Here is a 21,174-nt window from a genome sequence, read left to right as displayed (position 1 = left end):
TCCTACAGTGTGTTAATGTGTGGATAAAATTTTTATTTATGGCAAACCACATTTACATACTGAAAAATTCTTTGATTTTCTTGAGCCGATATCCTAGAGCTATTTCTTTGTAACACAGATAACCGTGATATAAAAAGGAATAATTGGTTGTTCCTATGTCTGATGGTGTTATTTAGGGCCTGCCTGCTAGCTTCTAAGCTGTTCTTCCACTTTCTCCACTGCAGATGCTTTGTTATGATTGAACTATCCTTGCCTGTCCTGCCATCTCCATATGTTCAAGTTCCACCTTTGCTTAGGGTCAGTTTACAAGATATTTCTTACCTAATGTCTGTCCAGTCTCCTCAGCCAGGTTCTCTCTTTCTCTGTGTCCTCCAGAGTACATTTTCTTTTTTTGTAACTTATCCAATAGCTCTTGTTCCATTTTTTTAATATGACAGTTATTTTAGGTGTGCATCTATATCCTCATTAGGTTATAAAATGTTTAAAGGAAAGCAGCCTGTTGCAGTCATTAAAGAAATCTTCTATGTTCTCCAGCACCTGCTAGTGCTTGGTCAGTATATCCCTCCTTGTCACACATATCTCTGTATTCACCTTTTGTCTTAGATTTTCCATGCCTCCTTCCTCATTCAATATCAAAGCCTACCTTCATTATCGTCTACTTCATCTCTTCGATCCTAGTTTTTGGCAGCAAATAGCCTTTGGACAGTGTCTCACATTGCCTGGACTTGATTCTAACCTGAGTTATCAAGACTAGGGAAAGGCTCTGGTCCCCTCCCTGGATTTTGAAGCTGCCCTAGTTCCATGCTACTCCATAATTATCAGCTGGTATGTACAGTATTTTCCATCTTCTAAGAGCTTTATTTACTTTTAGTCACAATATAGTAAGTCATTGTAATTATGCAGAATGTTATTCAGTCCTTGAATCCCAGTTAGATTCTCCAATTTGTAGTTATTTTTTTCATGTGTTGTGTTTTAGAGCAAGCTCACTCTTCTGTGATTAGATAATATTTTGACCATAGGCATTAATATATTTCCAGGTGGCGCCAGTGACAAAGAACCCACCTGCCAATGCAGGAGATGTAAGGAACACGGGTTTGATCCCTGGGTCAGGAGGATACCCTGGAGAAGGAAATGGCAACCCACTCCAGTATTCTTGCGTGGAGAATCCCATGGATGGAGGAGCCTGGTGGGCTACCGTCCGTGGGGTTGCAAAGAGTCAGACACAGTTGAAGCGACTTAGCTTATCAATTCATTAATTGATACCAGTTAATTTCTTCCAAGCAACTTCTGAGAGAATTGTTGAGTCTTGTTGCTTGCATTTATACTTGGTTTCTAATAGAGTTTGCACTCAATAATTGCACAATATATTTTAAGAGAATTCATATATGTCTGCCTCTCTGGAGATAAAGTTTACTGGTTTTTCTGGTTAACTCTTAAGTTTTTGTGAGAATTCCATAGTACTGAAAACCATCTTAGTGTGCAAATATTTTACAAAATTTAAAATGTTTCTTCTTAATCACAACTTTTGAGGGAGTTTCTCGGTTATTTGATTGATCATAACCTGTGGGTACATGTTTAGAAAAAATAATACATAACTATGTCAATATCTGGCCTGCCTGCTGTGGTGAGTTTAACAGTTCTAACTAGGCAGTCTATCTCCTTGAACACACAATAGAGTAGCTCTGATCCAAAAGCTCAGAGTAGAGATCTGTATAAACTCAAGTTAGTTGGCTTAAGGGAAATACATGGAAAATGGTACCTGTAATTGCTAGCTAGCTTTCTAATTTTACTTTGTTGAAAGGCAAAAGATATTTGATTTGGTTTTCAGATCATAGGTGCTCTTGGGATTGCTGACAAGGATAGCTGGAAATTGGGCCATGAATCTTGGATAAAACTGTGGAAGCTGAGATGTCCTCTTTGATGTCTCTCTTCCTTCTCTGTACCACCCCCTACTGCCATTAGCCCAGAAATATTATTTCAAATGCACTCCAGTCTCCTGTCTATCTTGTATCTTTTGCATGAAGATTTGCAAAAGAAATCTTTTAAAATAAAGAAATCGGTTTATGAAACCAATGCTAGTTTCTTAATGAGAGCTCCTATAACTACAAAGAGCTCAAAGCAAAGAAGCAAAAAATATATGTTCCTGAGATCCTGCTGCTTTTACCTTTGAAAAACTCTCATCTTCCAACTGAATCGGAACCTGAACTTGTCAGAATAGAGCACTATTTCTTAGTAAACCAAGAATGCCTGGAGTGTTGAGCAGCCTAATGTGGTCTTTGATCATAAGTGGATTCAGACATTATTAGTTATCTGTTCATCAAGTTGCTGATTATGACTCCATTAGATCTCATCTCCTTGATAATCTAATTATCTTCTCAGCTTCAAAAATGATCACAAAATGTACTCACATTACTTTTAAGATTGAGTTAACCTGTCTGAACTCTGAGAAATTGAGCCAGTTTTAATTCTGATGTGTTACTTAACCTTTTCAGGAGGAAAAATAATATCAGTAAAGGCCAAAAATAATAATGTAACTCTGGGAACTTCTATAGGTTCATGATCACAGACGAACAGATAGGACTTACTGTTGTGAAATCACAATTTTTGAAGTTATATCTCTTCAGATCCAAGTTGTATACATCTGTTTGTGCTGTTGACCTTCCACCTGGACTCCTTTTTAATCATCAACTCACCATTTCTTAGTTAAAGAGGATAGTTAATAAAAAATGTTCTGTCTTGTGGGTGCTGCTTGCTTTTTTTCTATTTTTAAGACAAAAGCTACCTCTAAATAGAAATCAGTATTACATTTACCATATTTTAACAAGTCAATTCAACAGAACATTGCTTGTTTAATAGGTATTACATACTCGTTGCCTTAAGATGTTTAGCTAGATCTGTATAATCTTGCAAATAAAATGCACTGGATTTGGTTTTGCAAGTACACTCAGGGACACAGTGGTATATATTCCCTGAACAAAGGTGTCATGTACCTGGGATTACAGTATGGGGCATGGTGCCCCTGAATTTATAGACACTGTTGCCATGAGTTTAGTTAATTCATTCTATGAATTGTATATACAATCTGGTAAAATTAATGTCTCATGTTTGTCTTCTTGCTTTCAGGCAAAAGTAAATGGGTCAAAAGTGAGCTAACAAAAGTTTACCTCTGTATTGGCTCCTGAAGTCCTAGGCATAAGTATATATATCTTTTTTTTAGTGCTTTGGAATTTAATGTACCTAAACAATAAAAGACATGACATTAATCTTCAAGTGTTATTCATCATAGCTTAATGCAGTCCTGTTTTTAAGCCCAGTGCCCAGAGACAGTTTGCTGTAGTTGTAGGACTTAGAGACACTATCTTTGTGTGTCAATCTGTGGTAGCTTTCTTTATCAGGAACCTGACTCAACTTGTAGGAAATCTGTCTGTAACACTTCTTTGCGCTTACCAAAATGCAGTAGGAAACTTTGACATGGTGGCCTTTACAGCTGGTCCTTTGACACTACATAGATTAACTCATGAAAGTTTAAGAACAGCTGAGTCTGGGACCTGTCCGAGGTGCTGAAGAGAGACTTACGTGAGAACTATCCAAGAGCCCAGCTTGTCTGGGTCTGGACACCCTTCTCTGCTCTCCCCTCCCCTGAAGACATATAAACAAATAATTAAGAGACTGGTGTTTCTGAGGACCAATCTGATGTAAAACAACTTGGAAACACATTTAATTAGGTATGGAATGTAATTTCTTTGTATTGGGTAACAGAGATATCTGAAACCTTCCATGGTGGTGTCCCTGCTGCATTCTTTCTCCAGCTATTTAATTAGATTTTATACTTCAGTCTAATCCTTAGAGGCAGATTACCATGAGAGGTGCTCACAGGACCAGGGGAAGAAAGCAACAGCTTCAAGAAACCACTTAGCAAGACAAAAAAGGGATTTTTAAACTTTTTTTAAATGAGGCAATGTATCTCAGACCTTTGTAAGCTTTTAAAACCATGAATACTTTTGCTTGCCTGTTAATTCTTGGTGGCTTCATGATGAAACCCAAAATGACCCTGGGTTGTTTTCCAGGACAGCCAGGAAACAGGACTGGGGAGACAGCTTTCTTCTCCCCAGCCCTTTGAGGGTGTGACACCCAAGGGAGGGAGTGGGTGGAAGTAGCTTTAATGAGGAGGGAGAAACAAGTCACTCCCTCAGGCTGTGTGGGAAGAAAGTGAGGCCTGGGGGACCTTCTGGGCTTGAGAGGCAGCTGCTCCTGACACTGATAAATGATTCATTTGAAAAAATGAAGAACCTCTGAGTAACACCAAGGCCATGTTATTATGCTGTATGCCAGGTGGGTGGTGAATCCTTCTAGGATCATTTCCTAATAGGAGTATTAGTAGGCAATGCAGACAACTTAATTATAATAGGATTCACTTGCCCATAAACCCTGAGGATAGTGTGACCAAGAGTTAGAATAATAATTTTATCTTGTCCTGTTGATAACAATATTAAGAAAAAGCAGGAAAAATTCTCAAGGTTGTGGAATTTTGAATCTCTTTTCGGTATACATAAACACTCACAGTACATAATTCAAGGGTGAATTACTGAAATGGAAATTTTCAGAGGAATGTGGAATGAACTTTAGATTCAGTGAAATCTGAGCAGTGCTATAAGAATTTATTTCTCATTTAAACCTTACTTGTGATTCAGATAGAATAATGATGCATAAATTTTATTATGCAATAGGTTTTGTGCAAAAGAACTACTCTGTGACATATTGTAGGTGAAAAATTTCTCTCCAGAGACTTACTTTTTCGACTCAGGGAGAACTTTATATGAAATTCAGTATGGTTATTACCAAATGCTTTATGAACCTTAATATTCATGAGGAAAATTAGGAATGTTAATAATTGGAAAAGAATAAAGTTATTTAAATTAGCTTCCATTTTATCTAGTTAAATTGAACTCATCTAGATAAGCCATTATTATATAGTTTGACTTTCTTCCACTCACAGTATTTAACATTTCTCCTGGGATTCTTAATTTATTTAAAAAATTTTTATTGACCCCGTTGGGCTAGATGAATTCAGTGTATAGATTGGAACCTGAATATTTCATAGTCTTTCTAGTGCTCAAAGAAAAGGCAGAGACTTAATTGTGGACTTAGTTTGACATGCTTTATTCCTTAAATATTTGGGAAAAGAATGTCCTTCCACACTGTTCTTTTATTGTTTCCAGGTACTCTAGGCAGTCGTGGGAACTCAGAACCATCATTTACTCTGGTTGGCTTTGTATTACTTCCTGCAGGAAGAGCATCCTTCTAGGTGAGACGTGAGGCCTGCCTTAGCTAAGTACTTCTTGCATTCTTCTAGGGCAGGAGCAGAACAGCAGTAGAGCAGAACCCTAAAGCAGATGTCTGAAGACAGGAGACATCTGTGAAGTTCTGTTTCATCTCTACGCAGTTTTTCATTCTACATCATAGCAAGGTGGCTTAGTGATGGCAAAATAATGATTTATCCATTAGCTTCATTCAACCTCAATAAACAGATGTTCCACAGAGATGTTTTAGGTGTGGCTATAAGTGCCCTAGACAAACCATTAAGTACCCCCAAACTCTACACTTATTTATTTTGAAAAATGTGGCCTTAGGGGAGTCATACCTTCCTAATTGCCCCTTTTAGGATGTAGGCTTTAGATCAGCCTGGTTCTAGATCTACCTGAGTAAATCACATGTCTGAGTTCACATATTATTTTCTCTAAATGATCTGCCATCTGTTCGGACAAATGATTCTGGCCTTGCTGTCCTCTCTCAGTAATATGCAGCCTCTATCAATTACATGACTGCCTCTCAAACTCCATTTGCTAAACCATGCACTTTGTCCATCATCTTTTCAGTTTGAGTTCCTTTCTGAAGTGTTTCTGTAAATACCTTTAATGCTTTTCTGCTCAGTAACTCCACTGGCTTTTTGTTGTTGTTGTTATTGCTAGATTTCAACCTCCTCTGCCTTTCTGCATTTCTGCTCTTGACGGTGAACCATCGTATCAGGCTCTTTATGGTAGGTCATGCCATGGTGGCAATACCTCATTGGCTTTTAAGAGCAGGTTGGTTTCTCACTTGTGAAAACATACACGGACGTGTTCTTCATCTTCCCTTCACTCTGAGACCCAGGCTGGAGAAGCAAACCCAGTCTGGAACATCATGGGGCTCATACTAGAGGGGAAAAGGCATGATAAGAGTATGCGATGGCTCTTATATCTTCTGCTCAGAAGTAGCACATGGCACTTCCACTCACATTTCATTAACCAAGTCAAGTCCCACAGCCAAGCTTATTGTTGATGGGGCAGGAACTATAATCCTCCCCCAAGCACATCTGGTAGGGAGGTGCAGTGTAGATGTGACAATAATAAAATCCCCCCCCAAAATATCTTTTCAGTATTTTACATACTTAGAATCTTACACAGTACCTGTCACAAAATCGATAATCAACTGGAAAAGACTTCCTTCTTTTTTCCTCAGATTCTCTTCATGTTCATGTTGGGGACCTTGGCTTGACTCTACCTGTTTCTTCTGTGGATCCTTCTTATCTTCTACCTTTACCCAAGTGTTTATCATTCACATTCTTCTTCATTCTCATTATCATTTGTCTACAGTTTTGCACTATACTTTGATGTTTTGGAAAGCCACTATTGTTGTTGAGTTTCTCAGTCGTGTCTGACTCTTTGTGACCCCATGGGCTGCCAGGCTTCCCTGTCCTTCACCAACTTCCGGAGCTTGCTCAAACTCATGTCCATTGAGTGGGTGATGCCATCCAACCATCTAGCTTGTGGCAGTTTGCTCTCACACTGTATTTCTGAATGGCTCAGAAAAACAAAGGAAGCCTAGAGTTTTCATATTCAGCCATACTGAGCCACAAGAAAGGGAGTCAGTTGTTTAGAACTCTGATAATTTCTGTGTTGCCATTCTGAATAGCACCATTTGTATTGAAGTTTATGTGTGCTAACAAATGACTTAACATTAAGCTTTCATCTAGTAATACCTGGATTTACAGAGTTGCAAAAATAGCTTGAGATTAAGGCAGGTAAAGAAAACCTCACCAGAGTTTTACATAGACTTTAGAGAAATAATGTCACTATACCTGCATTATAATATCTAGGAAAATATTCTCTTCCAGAATTTATTTTGGAGTCCAGCATGGTCTTAAACACTTTTTTTCAGAGTTTATTTGTATTAATCACTATCTGTTTTTAAATGCACTGGGCATTTTATCTTTCCTTTATATTCCAAACACTCTGGATGACTAAGTTAATATAATCTGCTTTGAGATGCAATTTTTCCTATAGATATTTTAGTTCCTCTACGAGATTGTAATTTACTGAAGGAAGTAGTTTTTTTCCTGTTCATCCCCTTCCTTTTTTGGTTCAGTTCAGTTCAGTTGTTCAGTCCTATCTGATTCTGTGACCCCATGAACTGCAGCACTGGAGGCTTCCCTGTCCATCACCAACTCCTGGAGCTTGTTCAGACTCATATCCATAGAGTTGGTGATGCCATCCAACCATCTCATCCTCTGTCAGCCCCTTCTCCACCTGCCTTTAATCCTTCCCAGCATTAGGGTCTTTTCTAAAGAGTTGGTTCTTCAGATCAGGTGGCCAAAGTAGTGGAGCCTCAGCTTCAGCATCAGTCCTTCCAATGAATATTCAGGACTGATTTCCTTTAGGATGGACTGGTTGGAACTCCTTGCAGTCCAAGGGGCTCTCAAGAGTCTTCTCCAACACCACAGTTCGAATGCATCAATTCTTTGGCGCTCAGTTTCTTTATGGTCTAACTCTCACAGCCATACATGACCACTGGAAAAACCATAGCCTTGACTAGATGGACCTTTGTTGGCAAAGTAATGTCTCTGCTTTTGAATATGCTGTCTAGGTTGGTCATAGCTTTTCTCCCAAGGAGCAAGTGTCTTTTAATTTCATGGCTGCAGTCACCATCTGCAGAGCCCAAGAAAATAGTCTCTTACTGTTTCCACTGTTTCCCCATCAATTTGCCATGAAATGATGGGACCAGATGCTATGATCTTAGTTTTTGAATGTTGAGTTTCAAGCAAGATTTTTCACTTTTCTTTTACTTTCATCAAGAGACTCTAGTTCCTCCTCACTTTCTGCCATAAGGGTGATGTCATCTTCATATCTGAGGTTATTTCTCCCAGCAATCTTGATTCCAGCTTGTGCTTCATCCAGCCTGGCATTGTGCACGTAAGTTAAATAAGCAGGGTGACAATATGCAGCCTTAATGTACTCCTTTCCTGATTTAGAACCAGTCTGTTGTTCCATGTCCAGTTCTAACTGTGGTTTCTTGACCTGCCTACAGATTTCTCAGGAGGCAGGTCAGGTGGTCTGGTATTCTCATCTCTCGAAGAATTTTCCACAGTTTGTTGTGATCCACACAGTCAGAGGCTTTGGATTAGTCAATAAAGCAGAAGTAGATGCTTTTCTGGAACTCTCTTGCTTTTTTGATGATCCAACGGATGTTAGCAATTTGATCTCTGGTTCCTCTGCCTTTTTTTAATCCAACTTGAACATTTGGAAGTTCTCGGTTCACGTTCTGTTGAAGCTTTGCTTGGAGAATTTTGAGCATTACTTTGCTAGCGTGTGAGATGAGTGCAATTGTGTGGTAGTTTGAGCATTCTTTGGCATTGCCTTTCTTTGGGATTGTGATGAAACTGACCTTTTCCAGTCCTGTGGCCACTGCTGAGTGTTCCAAATTTGCTGGCATATTGAGTGCAGCATTTTCACAGCATCATCTTTTAGAATTTGAAATAACTCAACTGGAATTCCATCACCTCCACTAACTTTGTTTGTAGTGATGCTTCCTAAGGCCCACTTGACTTCACATTCCAGGATGTCTGGCTCTAGGTGAGTGATCACATCATCATGGTTATCTGGTTCATGAAGATCTTTTGGTTTTGTTCTTCTGTGTATTCTTGCCACCTCTATCTTAATATCTTCTGCTTCTGTTAGGTCTATACTGTTTCTGTCCTTTATTGTGCCCATCTTTGCATGAAATGTTCTCTTGGTATCTCTAATTTTCTTGAAGAGATCTCTAGTCTTTCCAATTCTATTGTTTGCCTCTATTTCTTTGCATTGATCACTGAGGAAGGCTTTCTTATCTCTCCTTGCTATTCTTTGGAACTCTGCATTCAGATAGGTATATCTTTCCTTTTCTCCTTTGCCTTTAGCTTCTCTTCTCTCAGCTATTCATAAGGCCTCCTCAAACTACCATTTTGCATTTTTGCATTTCTTTCTACTGGAGATGTCTTGATCACCGCCACCTGTACAATGTCATGAGCCTCCATCCATAGTTCATCAGGCACTCTGTATATCAGATCTAATCCCTTGACTCTGTTTCTCACTTCCACTGTATAATCAAAAGGGATTTGTTTTAGGTCATACCTTAATGGTCTTGTGATTTTCCCTACTTTCTTCAATTTAAGTCTGAATTTTGTAATAAGGAGTTCATGATCTGAGCCATAGTCAGTCCTGGTCTTGTTTTTGCTGACTATGTAGAGCTTCTTCTTCAGCTGCAAAGAATATAATCAATCTGATTTTGTTATTGACCATTTGGTGATATCCATGTGTAGAGTTGTCTCTTGGGTTGTTGGAAGAGGGTGTTTAGTATGACCAGTCCGTTCTCTTGGCAAAATCCTATTAGCCTTTACCCTGCTTCATTTTGTACTCCATAGCCAAACTTGCCTGTTACTCCAGGTATCTCTTGACTTCCTACTTTTCCATTCTAGTCCTCTATGATGAAAAGGACATCGTTTTTGTGTGTTAGTTCTAGAAGGTCTTGTACTGCTGCTGCTGCTGCTGCTAAGTTGCTTCAGTCGTGTCTGACTCTGTGTGACCCCATAGACAGCAGCCCCCAGGCTCCCCCATCCCTGGGATTCTCCAGGCAAGAACACTGGAGTGGGTTGCCATTTCCTTCTCCAGTGCATGAAAAGAAAAGTGAAAGTGAAGTCGCTCAGTCATGTCTGACTCTTAGTGACCCCATGGACTGCAGCCTACCAGGCTCCTCTGTCCATGGGATTTTCCAGGCGAGAGTATTGAAGTGGGTTGCCATTGCCTTCTCCTAGAAAGTCTTATAGGTCTTGATAGAGTCATTCAGCTTCAACTTCTTTGGCATTAATGGTTGAGGCATAGACTTGGATTACTGTGATACTGAATGGTTTGCTTTGGAAATGAATAGAGATCATTCTGTCATTTTTGAGATTGTACCCAAGTACTGCATTTCAGACTGTTTTGTTGACTATGAGGGCTACTTCATTTCTTTTAAAGGATTCCTTTTTGGTAAATTCTAACAAATGCTTGTTGAAATGATATGACCATTATAGTTACTATATTAGTGGGTATATTATTAACTATCAAGTTAGAGTTGTAAAATAGTTGTGATCATATTAATTTTCAAGGTGGAGTCATTCTATATGCTAGTTCTGTGTACTTCTATTCAATGACTGTGCAGTTAAAATACATTTTTTTGATGTGTTTCCTTGCAGTGTCATAGACAACACCGTTGGTGCCCAGCTATATGCCTTCGGTACCTACCTTTTCTGACCCCACTAGATTGACTTGCAGTTGCCAACAGCAGAACTCTTTGATTGAGGTCTTACTATGGTTCCTAGAGACCTGTCTGTCCCTGTGTGGATATAATAGGGAATTCATGTTCCCCAGAAGCAGGGTTCAGGCTTCCTTGCTAGCTCAGCTGGTAAAGAATCTGCCTGCAATGCAGGAGACCCCGGTTCAATTACTGGGTCAGCAAGATCTGCTGGAGAAGGGATAGGCTCCCCACTGCAGTATTCTGGCCTGGAGAATTTCATGGACTATTCCATGGGGTCACAAGAGTCAGACATGACTGAGCAACTTTCACTTTCTTTTTAAGAAGCAGCCATTAGCCAATGTCCAACAGGAGATGATATTAAATGTCCCAACTCTCTTGCCCCTTGGTGAGGATGTCTGTAGGGTGTTTGAGTCTGTCTCCTAGAGTTCCCCAGTTGAATTAAGGCAGGGCTCCCCACTGTGGAAACTTACTTGTTAGTGCACCTTGAGTTACCTCTCTTTCCCTCCCTGCCTCACTTCCCCACACGACCATTAACATTTCCTTGGGTAACTCCAGACCAAAATCTAATCGTAGTCTCAGGGTCTGTGAGTTTCTAAATGCATTCCTGGTGGATTCATTTTGATATTTGGCAAAACTAATACAATTATGTAAGGTTTAAAAATAAAATAAAAAAATAAATATAAAAAATAATAAAAAATAAAAAATAAAATCTAAGATAAAATGTTAAATGTGAAAAAAAAAAAAAAAAAGCAAAACAAGTATTCCTAGGCCAAAATTTACACTCTAACAATTTCTCTATTTTGGTGATGTCCAGTAGGAATATACGGAGAAGGGAATGGCACCCCACTCCAGTACTCTTGCCTGGAAAATCCCATGGACGGCAGAGCCTGGTAGGCTGCAGTCCATGGGGTCGCTAAGAGTCGGACATGACTGAGTGACTTCACTTTCACTTTTTACTTTCATACATTGGAGAAGGAAATGGCAACCCACTCCAGTATTCTTGCCTGGAGAATCCCAGGGATGGGGAGCCTGATGGGCTGCTGTCTGTGGGGTCGCACAGAGTTGGACATGACTGAAGCGACTTAGCAGCAGCAGCAGCAGCAGTAGGAATATAACACACACCACACTCATAATTTAAAATTTTCTAGTGGCCATATTTTAAAAAGTAAAAAGAGGCTGTACACTTGAAACTAACACAGTATTATAAACCAACTCGGGTTTGATCCCTGGGTTGAGAAGATCCCCTGGAGAAGGGTGTGGTAACCCACTTCTATATTCTTGCCTGGATAATTCCTCAGACAGAGAAGGCTGGTGGGCTATACAGTCCATGGATTGCAAAGAGTTGGACATGACTGAACAACTGAGCATGCATGATACTTCAATTTAAGAAAAACTGAAAAGAGTTACAGTGAATCTTAATAATATAGTTTAATGCATTATATCCAAAATATTGAATCAATATACAGTCTATCTAGAATATATTAATGATATATGTGTGTATATATATGTGTGTGTGTGTGTGTGTTTGTGTGTGTGTATGTTTTTGGTACTAAATCTCTGTAACCCAGTGAGTATTTTACACTTCCAGTACATCTTCATTCAGGCTAGCTACATTGTAAACACTTGACAACCTTGGCCTAGTAGCTACCATATTAAACAGTGAACAGTGGTGGTTTCCTACCATTGTAACCTATGTGTCAAAATTGAGAGACTTACTAGCTCTTGAATGTATAGAAGGCTGTATGGTGGGTCAGTTTCTATTCTTAGCAAAGTCTTACTTGCCTTCTCCTTTCCCTCTTAAGCTGAATAAAATCTCTGTAAATATCTAGAGTGATGGATACCTTGTTTAGTCTGAATTCACATATTTATTTTCTTTCAAGAATGAGCTTCTGGTAAAAATAACTCTAAGCTTATGGCTTTGTGCATGTTTGCATGCAAAATATAAACAAGATGTTGAGCATCTCTGTGTTTGTGTGTTTTCAGGCAGAGGGTACCAGACTTCAGCGAGAACTCCGAGGATACTTAGCAGCTATCAAAGGTAATGTGTCTGGGTTGTTTACTGCATGTTACCAAGCACAGGTTGTTCTTGGAATTTAAGAGTGACAGGATCGAGTGTTAATTAGAAAGCCATTTGGCTTTCTGGCAGGATGGGTACTTGAGCACAGGTGTTCCATTCTACCCAGTCCCCAGTTCCCATTGAAATGATAATCAGGGTATATAAGGAAAAAAATATGTGGGCCCTTATGCTGTAAACTAGGAATAAGTGCCTCCCATGTGCCAGAGCTTTCTAGGAAGAGTTAGAGTGAGCTGCAGACCTTGTTTAAGAAAAGCTGCAGCTGGTTTCATCCCAAGGGAGAGTATGTCCCAAGAGTTTGAGGCTCTTAGACTTGCACATAAGCCCTCTAGCAGGAGCAGGCAAGGGATGACAGCAGCACTGACGTGAAACATGGCCCCGAATTGCCTATGACTTGTCAGGACCAGCTGCACCTGCAGCCCTGCCACTGGAGGGGAAAGAGAGGCTCTGCTGTTGTTTCTAGTCTCTTGATATTCAAGGCGAGGAAATAAGGCTAGTGGTGGAGAGTGGAGAGAGCAATCAGGTTGGGTACTCCATCTCTGCCTCCGGAGACACCCAGTCCCCTGCACTGAGTCAGATTCAAGTGCACCCACGGTGGATGATAAGGCAGATTTTGAGATTAGTGGGGAGAGAATGGATCATCTGACAATGACTCTTGGGTAAACTGGCCAAACACTCAGAAAAAAAGTGAGATTCCCAACCTCATTCTCTAGTCTCTCCTTCTTATTTCCAAATATAGTGAAAATTTAAATATGTAGACAAAGAAATGCGCTCAAGTGCCAGAATAAAATACAGTAGACTTAATCTCCAGTCTCCGGTGACAAGGTCTTTACAAGGCTCCCCGAGAAGGCAGAAATTGGAAAGGGCAAGTTTGAGAGATTTGACCTCATTAATGTACACAATGCTTAAAAAATTATTTTGACAGCATATTTTAATGCAAGTGAGCCAGGAGATAAAGAGCTCAGTAAGTAATCTAAATGAAGATTAGTGGATCAAAAGAAAAACTGAGTAGAACATATGGAGAGAAAATTAATCAAAGAAGATCTGTGGGTGGGTAATAAATGTGAAAAATGCTTGTCCTGAGTATTCAAAGAATATAATATGAAATCAAAGGGAGAAGATGTTATTTTTCTTGTAAGTGTTCAAAGACATAAAAAGTTAAAAAAAAAAAAAAAGACCCCAAACAGAGCTGTAATACCTAGCATTGGCAGAGCCGTGGGAAATGGACTCCTTTTGTACACTTCTGGTAAGACTGCTTTCTTGAAGAGGGATTTGGCAAAGGCTTTTATATGTGATTTTTTATTTTGTGTGTGTGTGGAGGGGGGGCATGCCTTTTGACACACTAGTTTCATTTCCAAGAATTTATTCTTAACAGTTTCCATGTGGATGTATGAAATTGATTACAAAGTTATGGCTACATAATGAAGCTCTTAATAAAAATTAGTCATAAAAGTCAAAATCAGTGAAAGTAATTTTTAAACTAAGATGTATTTACGCTTTTATTATTTTATAAACCAGCCATATAATTTCAATTCACCTGACAACTCTATGAGGCAGGTACTTATTTTATCTTCATTTTATCGTTAAAAGCCAGGCATAGAAGGGTTAAATAGCTTGTCTAGGGTCATGGGCTTATTAAACAGCAGGGGTGCAATGCATGGTCTGGTCTCTGTGTTTCCTGAGACCTTGCTATTGCCTTGGACTGCCGTTGAACTATATAGCCATCAGTATTGCATTGTTTCATAATTTGAGTTCATCTGTACAATGGAGTAATGACAACTTACCTCTGTTGCTTTTTAATGAGAGACCTGGGTTCAATCCCTGGGTCAGGAAGATCTTCTGGAGAAGGAAATGGCAACCCACTCCAGTACTCTTGCTTGGAAAATCTCATGGATGGAGGAGCATGGTAGACTACAGTCCGTGGGATCGCAAAAAGTCGGACATGACTGAGCGACTTCACTTTACTACATGCTAGGCTGTGTACTAACCCACTCCAGTACTCTTGCCTGGCAAATGTCATGGACGGAGGAGCCTGGTGGGCTGCAGTCCATGGGGTTGCTAGGAGTTGGACATGGCTGAGCGACTTCACTTTCACTTTCATGCATTGGAGAAGGAAATGGGAACCTACTCCAGTGTTCTTGTCTGGAGAATCCCAGGGATGGGGGAGCCTGGTGGGCTGCCATCTGTGGGGTCACTCAGAGTCGGACACGACTGAAGCAACTTAGCAGCAGCAGCAGCAGCAGGCTGTGTACTGTGTTTTACGCATGTTACTTCTTTGTCACCACCCATCACACATAAATGACATTAGCCTTATCTTGCAATCATTTACTTAATTTGTAAAGAAGTAAGACCCAGAGAATTTAACCTCCACAATTCACAGAGGTCATAGTTAACTGCTCTAAAAAAGTTTACCTCAAATATTTCTAACAGTTTGGTCAGAAAATAGAAGGCACTCTAGGTAATTCTTTCATTGTTGATTCAAGATTTGAACACAAGAAGTCATACACTTTAAAGTACAGGATTTTCTCTTGGTTAGCTGATTTTTTAAAAAGTGGATACTTTTGTTAAATGAATGAGCGAATTGGATCTCTTGTCCAAGACTATGTATTTGGGTCTATTTTACTGCCCTAGTGTGGAGAATGCTGTTTAAAAAGATTGGCTTATTTCTTCTCCCTAATGTGGTCTGGAAGGAGAATCCACCGTGAGAAGACTTGGCTCCAGGGAGACAATGGGTGCAGCGTCAAAGAGACTCTTCCATCAGTCTGCGCCCTGCACCCCACTTCTCATGGCGACATCTGCACACGAAGGAGGAGGCACTGTCTAGTAGCTTTTCCCCACAAAGTTTGTTGATTGCATGACTAACAAACAAGACTAACAAACAAATCTCTCTTCTCTAAGAGAGATCTCTGTTTAAATGACTGGCTGAGGCTGTGGAATGAGTTTTTAAACAGTTTACTGCAGAGTTTATCAGAACCCTTAACCCTTAATCTAATCTCCCATAGGCCTGTGGCGTGGGCAGCATTTTCCCACTGATTTAATTGTAGAATGCTTTTTTCTTCTCAAAGTCTTAGAAAGAATCAGCATTCCTTGGAGCATATTTTGAGTTTTGGAAACACACTTAAAGATAAGGGTTATGCATTAAGTAGATTATAATTTGCTTTTTCACAGTGCTTTCATGGCCCATTTTTCTGGTTTTCACAAGAACAACTCTAGCTAACTAATGGGGCGGTTTAATACAGGCAGCATTACAGAGAATGAGATCTCACCAGTAGAGTGATGAGTCCTGAGTCCAGTCTCAGAGGCAACTATGGGATAAGCCAAGCCTGTCAACTGCCTCATTTGTAAAATGTGCCAGATGTTCCTCAGCTATAAAGCGCTCCAGTTGCTCTCAGAAGTCCCCCCACATCTCTGCTACTGGCATTCTATGAAATTGGATTCAATGAGCTCTACTCTTTGTTTTATTATCCCTAATCTCTGGGTGGCATTCACTCCTGTGGGGCTTTGTTATTTCTGCTGATGGCTTGGACTTTGTAGGGGACTTATGCTCTCATTGATTTTAGTAGCAAACATTGCATTGAGTCTCAATTATGGGCCTGACACTGTTCTAGAAGATAGGGATGCAGAGATGAATGAGACAGTGTTTGCTCTCATGGGGCTTGTGGTAGAGAAAGCTAATAAACAAAAAGGCCAGATATGCACGGTAATGTGTAGTTTAAGAGAAGCATGCTCTGTGCTATCACAGCAAAGGAGAGTCCTCCCACCTTAGCTGAGGGACAGGAGACCAGGTCAGGAATGGCCCTTCTGCAGAACTTACACTGAATGAACCCAAGAAGGGGACATCCATAGTCATCAGGTGATAAGATATGCCAGGGAAAGAGGTTGATGTTGGAAAGACTTTCCAGGTAGAAGAAATCTTGGGTTTTATTGTGTCAATGGAGAAGAGAGTCCTTACATTCTTTTAGGTGAGGGAATGAGTCACATGATCAGATTAGCATTTTAGAAATAATTATTGTAATGGTATGAAATACAAACTAGAGGAAATGAAACTGGAGACTTTTTAAGAAGTCTAGGCTAATAGTTTAATAATAATTATAGTTCAATTTTATTGAACACATGTGTGCCAGGCACAGACATAAGCTTTTTATGGCTCATTTCATGTATTATTCCTATAACATATGGTGTGTACTATAATTTATTACTAATGAATATTTTGGAAAACTGAGGTCTAGGATGCTCCAAATTTTTGGTGAGAGGGAAATGGTTCCCATCCAGTAGTAAGATGATCATTCGTCTATGTATGAATTTTGATACTTATGGTTTTGGAAACCACTAATCTTTTAAGAAAATACTCCCTTCTCCAGGGAATATTCTGGACCAGGAATTGAACCCAGGTCTCTTGCCTTGCAGGTGGATTCTTTACCATCTGAGCCACCTGGAAAGCCCAAGAAAACATTGGCACTTAGCATCTATTCTGCTTTAATGTTGCCAAATTACTTTGAAGGAAACTTGGGTTTTAGCTATGTTTTTTCCTCTTTAGCTCTGCCACCAGAGGAAATTCTAAATCTATGCCAATCTTTTTGTCTTTTAAGAGCAAGATTTGTGTTTTGTTCACCTGTCTATCTGTCAGAGTATTTCCTATGGAGGGTTGTAGAAACAGCTTTTTGTCAAAATAATGTCTTCCCAAATTACTCACACCTCTACTTATCCACACAGCAATTAGTAGTTATTTTGGGCTGATAATAGACATATTTACTGCAACATTGTGTTTTTTTGCCTCAACGAGTAAGATTTATATAATTTTATTTTAAACTTAAGTCACAGTTTCATTTTCCACCACAACGGTTTTTGTTCTGCAATACCATCATGCTTCTTTCTTCCTCTTAAGACATTAAGAGCTTGTCTATGTGCTGTTTATAACTTCCATCTGACTTGAAGAATTAAAAAAAAACTTTAGAAGCCTTTTGCCATCTGAATGATAGAGTTCTAACTAGTGATGCACTTTTGGTATGAATTTGATGGGTGCATTTCTTAGTATTAGTTTGCTTAGGGTTAGGGTTAAACATGGACATTCAAGATAAATATTCCTGCCACATATGGTCAGCGGTAACTGCATGTGAAGACCACATCACAAGAGAAAGATTCTTCCTTGCTTGGACTCAGAGTGCTAGAGGATGGATGAAGTTTTTGCATTACTTTTTGTGGCTCAGTGGGAAAAGGATCTACCTGCAATGTAGGAGACACAAGAGACATGGGTTTGATACCTGGGTTGGGAAGATCCCCAGGAGGAGTAATTGGGAGCTAACTCCAGTATTCTTGCTTGGGAAATCCAGTGGACAGAGGAGCCTGGCAGGCTACAGTCCAAAGGGTCACAAAGAGCTGGACATGACGAAGCACACACACAATGCAACGCTTGCCTGTCTCTATACCTACAAGACTGGTTCATCAGTGTCCCCAGAGAACTGAGTCATCACTGCTTTCCCACAGCACCCTGCTGGGCTTCATCTTGTGGTTGTCAAGTCATTTCAGCTGGTGTGGGTTGTTTGTACTCCTCGTGGTAAAGGGCGTCCTTAAACATGTTCAGTGATGTGCCCTTTATGGAGAGAGGGTCACAGGCTTTCACACATCATGTGGCTACGAAACACGTTCATACTTTTCGTGTGCAAAAACCAAATAGGTATCTGCATCTTACCAGGGGAAAACAAGGGGGACTGTCTGTCCCCTGAAGTGAAGTGAAGTGAAAGTCACTCAGTTGTGTCTGACTCTTTGTGACCCCATGGACTATACAGTCCATGGAATTCTCCAGGCCAGAATACTGGATCCCCTTCTCCAGGGGATCTTCCCAACCCAGGGATCGAACCCAGGTCTCCCACATTGCAGGAGGATTCTTTACCAGCTGAGCCGCCAGGGAAGCCCAAGAATACTGGAATGGGTAGCCTATCCCTTCTCGAGTGCATCTTCCCAACTTAGGGATTGAACTGGGGTCTTTTTCATTGCAGGAAGATTCTTTACAAAATGAGCTATCAGGGAAGCCCCTCTAGAGAGAGGAAAAGTATTGTGAAATACCAGATTAGATGTTGACTCTTTTTTGGGGGGTGGAATTAATATTTTATTTTACTTCTTAAATAATTTATTGAAATATATTTGATTACAATGTTGTTGTTTCAGGTATACAGTAAAGTGATTCAGTTATATGTATATACACATATATGTGTGTATATATACACACACTTCTTAATAGTCTTTTCCATTATAGATTATTACAAGATATTGAATATATTTGACTGTGCTATATAATAGGATCTTGTTGGTCATCGATTTATGTGAAGTAGTATGTATATGTTAGTCACACACTCATAATTTATCCCTCCCCTGCCTTTCCCCTTTGATAACCATAGGTTTGTATTCTAAGTCTGTGAGTCTGTTTCTGTTTTGTAAATAAATTCACTTGTATCATTTTTTTTAGATTCCACATATAAGTGATATCATATATTTGTCTTTCTCTGACTTACTTCACTTAGTGTGATCATCTCTAGGTCATTCCATGTTGCTGCAAATTGCATTATTTCATTATTTTGTGCTGCTGAATAATTTTCCATTGTGTGACTCTTGTACATATTGTTTGAGGATATACTTTGATCATGTCATACATCTTATTTTTCATTTTCTGGAGCAGAAAAAAATTTATTACAAGCACCAAGCAAGGAGAATGGGCAGCTTGTGCTCAAAAACCTCAAACTCCTCAGACGCCTTCTATTTTGGCTTTTTTTCTCTCACGGTTGAACCCAAAACTGACTGCTTTAAATCCAACAAACACATGGTTGAATTTAGAGTGTTGCAGCTTTCAGTTTAACAAACAACTTTCCCTCTTTGATTCACTGCCATTGAGTTTATGAGATGTGTCTTTTATTTCTGATGATGGCACTCTGGTTTTTCTCTCCTCTCCTTCTATCCAGCCTCATTTCATTTCTCCTAGTGACAAAGGCCAAGGCACCAACTTAGCCAGGTCTCACCTTCTAGCTACGAGGGACAGTCTGGTGCCAAAGTGGCACTTCTCCAAGTCACCAGCCAAGACTCCTCCTTGTTCTGTTCCCAGCCCTGAGTGGTCTCCACTGTAGTCCACACTTTACCCTCATGTTTTGAAGGAGGGGCAGAGGGGAGATTGAAACAGACTTAGTGACACTTTATATCACCATGCTGCACTGGGAAACTTTATATCTTTACTGTTGTTAATAAACCATATTTTTGCAACATACCAAATTATACCAATAATTAAAATTCTGACCCATAGACTGAAGAACTTGAAGTTCTCTGAGCCTTCTAACTTAAAACTGTATATATAGCTTTTGATATTGGAAAAAGAATTTTTTTTAAATTTAGGCCCCTTAAAACAGTTCAAATATTATGCCCCAAAATCCTGTTGATGGTGCTTCTGTCTGCTTCAAAAAAAAAAAAAAAAAGCTTTATTTCTAATATTCAAATTCATTTGGGATTAATTTCTAGGACTCTGTCATTTTATAGAGAAGAGCTCTAGGTGGCCTGTACATTTATGGTTTCACATCATTTAACAAGTGACAGCAAGCCTAGTAGGACTTATTGTTTTCAGAATAGAATGCCTTGTTTATTCATTTATTTTTTTAAGATCCTGTATCTGTCACTGTTATTGTAAATACAAGAAGGTGCATGCTGTAATCAGAATCAGGAAAGACGTGACTACAAATGCAAATAGCAGCTGTACTTGCCCAGTTTTTCCTTAAACATTTAGCAAGTGTTCAAGATTTTCCCTCTCACTTAGAAAAGTAGGGGAAGGAGGAAGAGACTTTTCACCCACCTCTCTCTAACAGGAATTGTTTCTCTCCAACGCTAGGCATGCAAGAGGCTTCCATGAAGCTTACCGAGTCACTGCATGAAGTCTATGAGCCTGACTGGTATGGGCGTGAAGATGTGAAAATGGTTGGCGAGGTGAGAGCCGGTCACAGCGCTCGGGAGGCCCAGCATGGCTTCCCTGTGGGTCCCACCATGTCCTACTCACTCAACTTATCCCCTCTCAGCACTTCATGGCCCTAATCAGGAGGGGACACCATGTACCCAGAAGGCACTGTGCAGTTCCGCCATCCAGATTGATCCAAACTCATAGTGAGGAGTGAACATGATGATAAAACCACTTGGGTAGAAAGCTGGGAGTTAAAGACTGTTTTTCTTCAATATAAGAGTAGCACTTTTCTGTTCCTTACTACACTTCTTAGCCCATTTCAGCAGGAGAATTGGCTCATGACATGATTTTATGTACTGCCCCTACTTCCCCATCCCTCCTTGAAAGCAGGTACAGGAGCTGAGAAGAGGATCTGTTTCAGTTGACCACCAGCTGGTCCATTCGCCAGTCTGCAGGGCTAAGGACAGACCTTGCCAGTAGAAATTTAATTCATGAAATACTTTATCCCAAGACATGTCTTAACACTTAAAATGCAGTCTAGCCCAGGGCTGTCTGGCTCTGGAAAGCAAGAAAGTAGTTACTG

General features: G+C 39.9%; 1 protein-coding gene across 1 annotated transcript in view; it reads left to right on the top strand.

The window, feature by feature from the left end:
- Positions 1-21,174, top strand: part of AMPH (amphiphysin) — a 216,549-nt gene that overhangs the window by 106,890 nt on the left and 88,485 nt on the right. Inside the window, exons 3-4 of the mRNA XM_070369336.1 lie at positions 12,571-12,625; positions 20,526-20,620. Of these exons, the coding sequence (XP_070225437.1) occupies positions 12,571-12,625; positions 20,526-20,620 (150 nt within the window). The remainder of the gene's footprint in view (positions 1-12,570; positions 12,626-20,525; positions 20,621-21,174) is intronic.

This window comes from Bos mutus, chromosome 4 (genome assembly GCF_027580195.1).
Source record: "Bos mutus isolate GX-2022 chromosome 4, NWIPB_WYAK_1.1, whole genome shotgun sequence".
Classification (NCBI taxonomy): domain Eukaryota; kingdom Metazoa; phylum Chordata; class Mammalia; order Artiodactyla; family Bovidae; genus Bos; species Bos mutus.
This window is presented reverse-complemented; position numbering and strand designations above follow the sequence as displayed.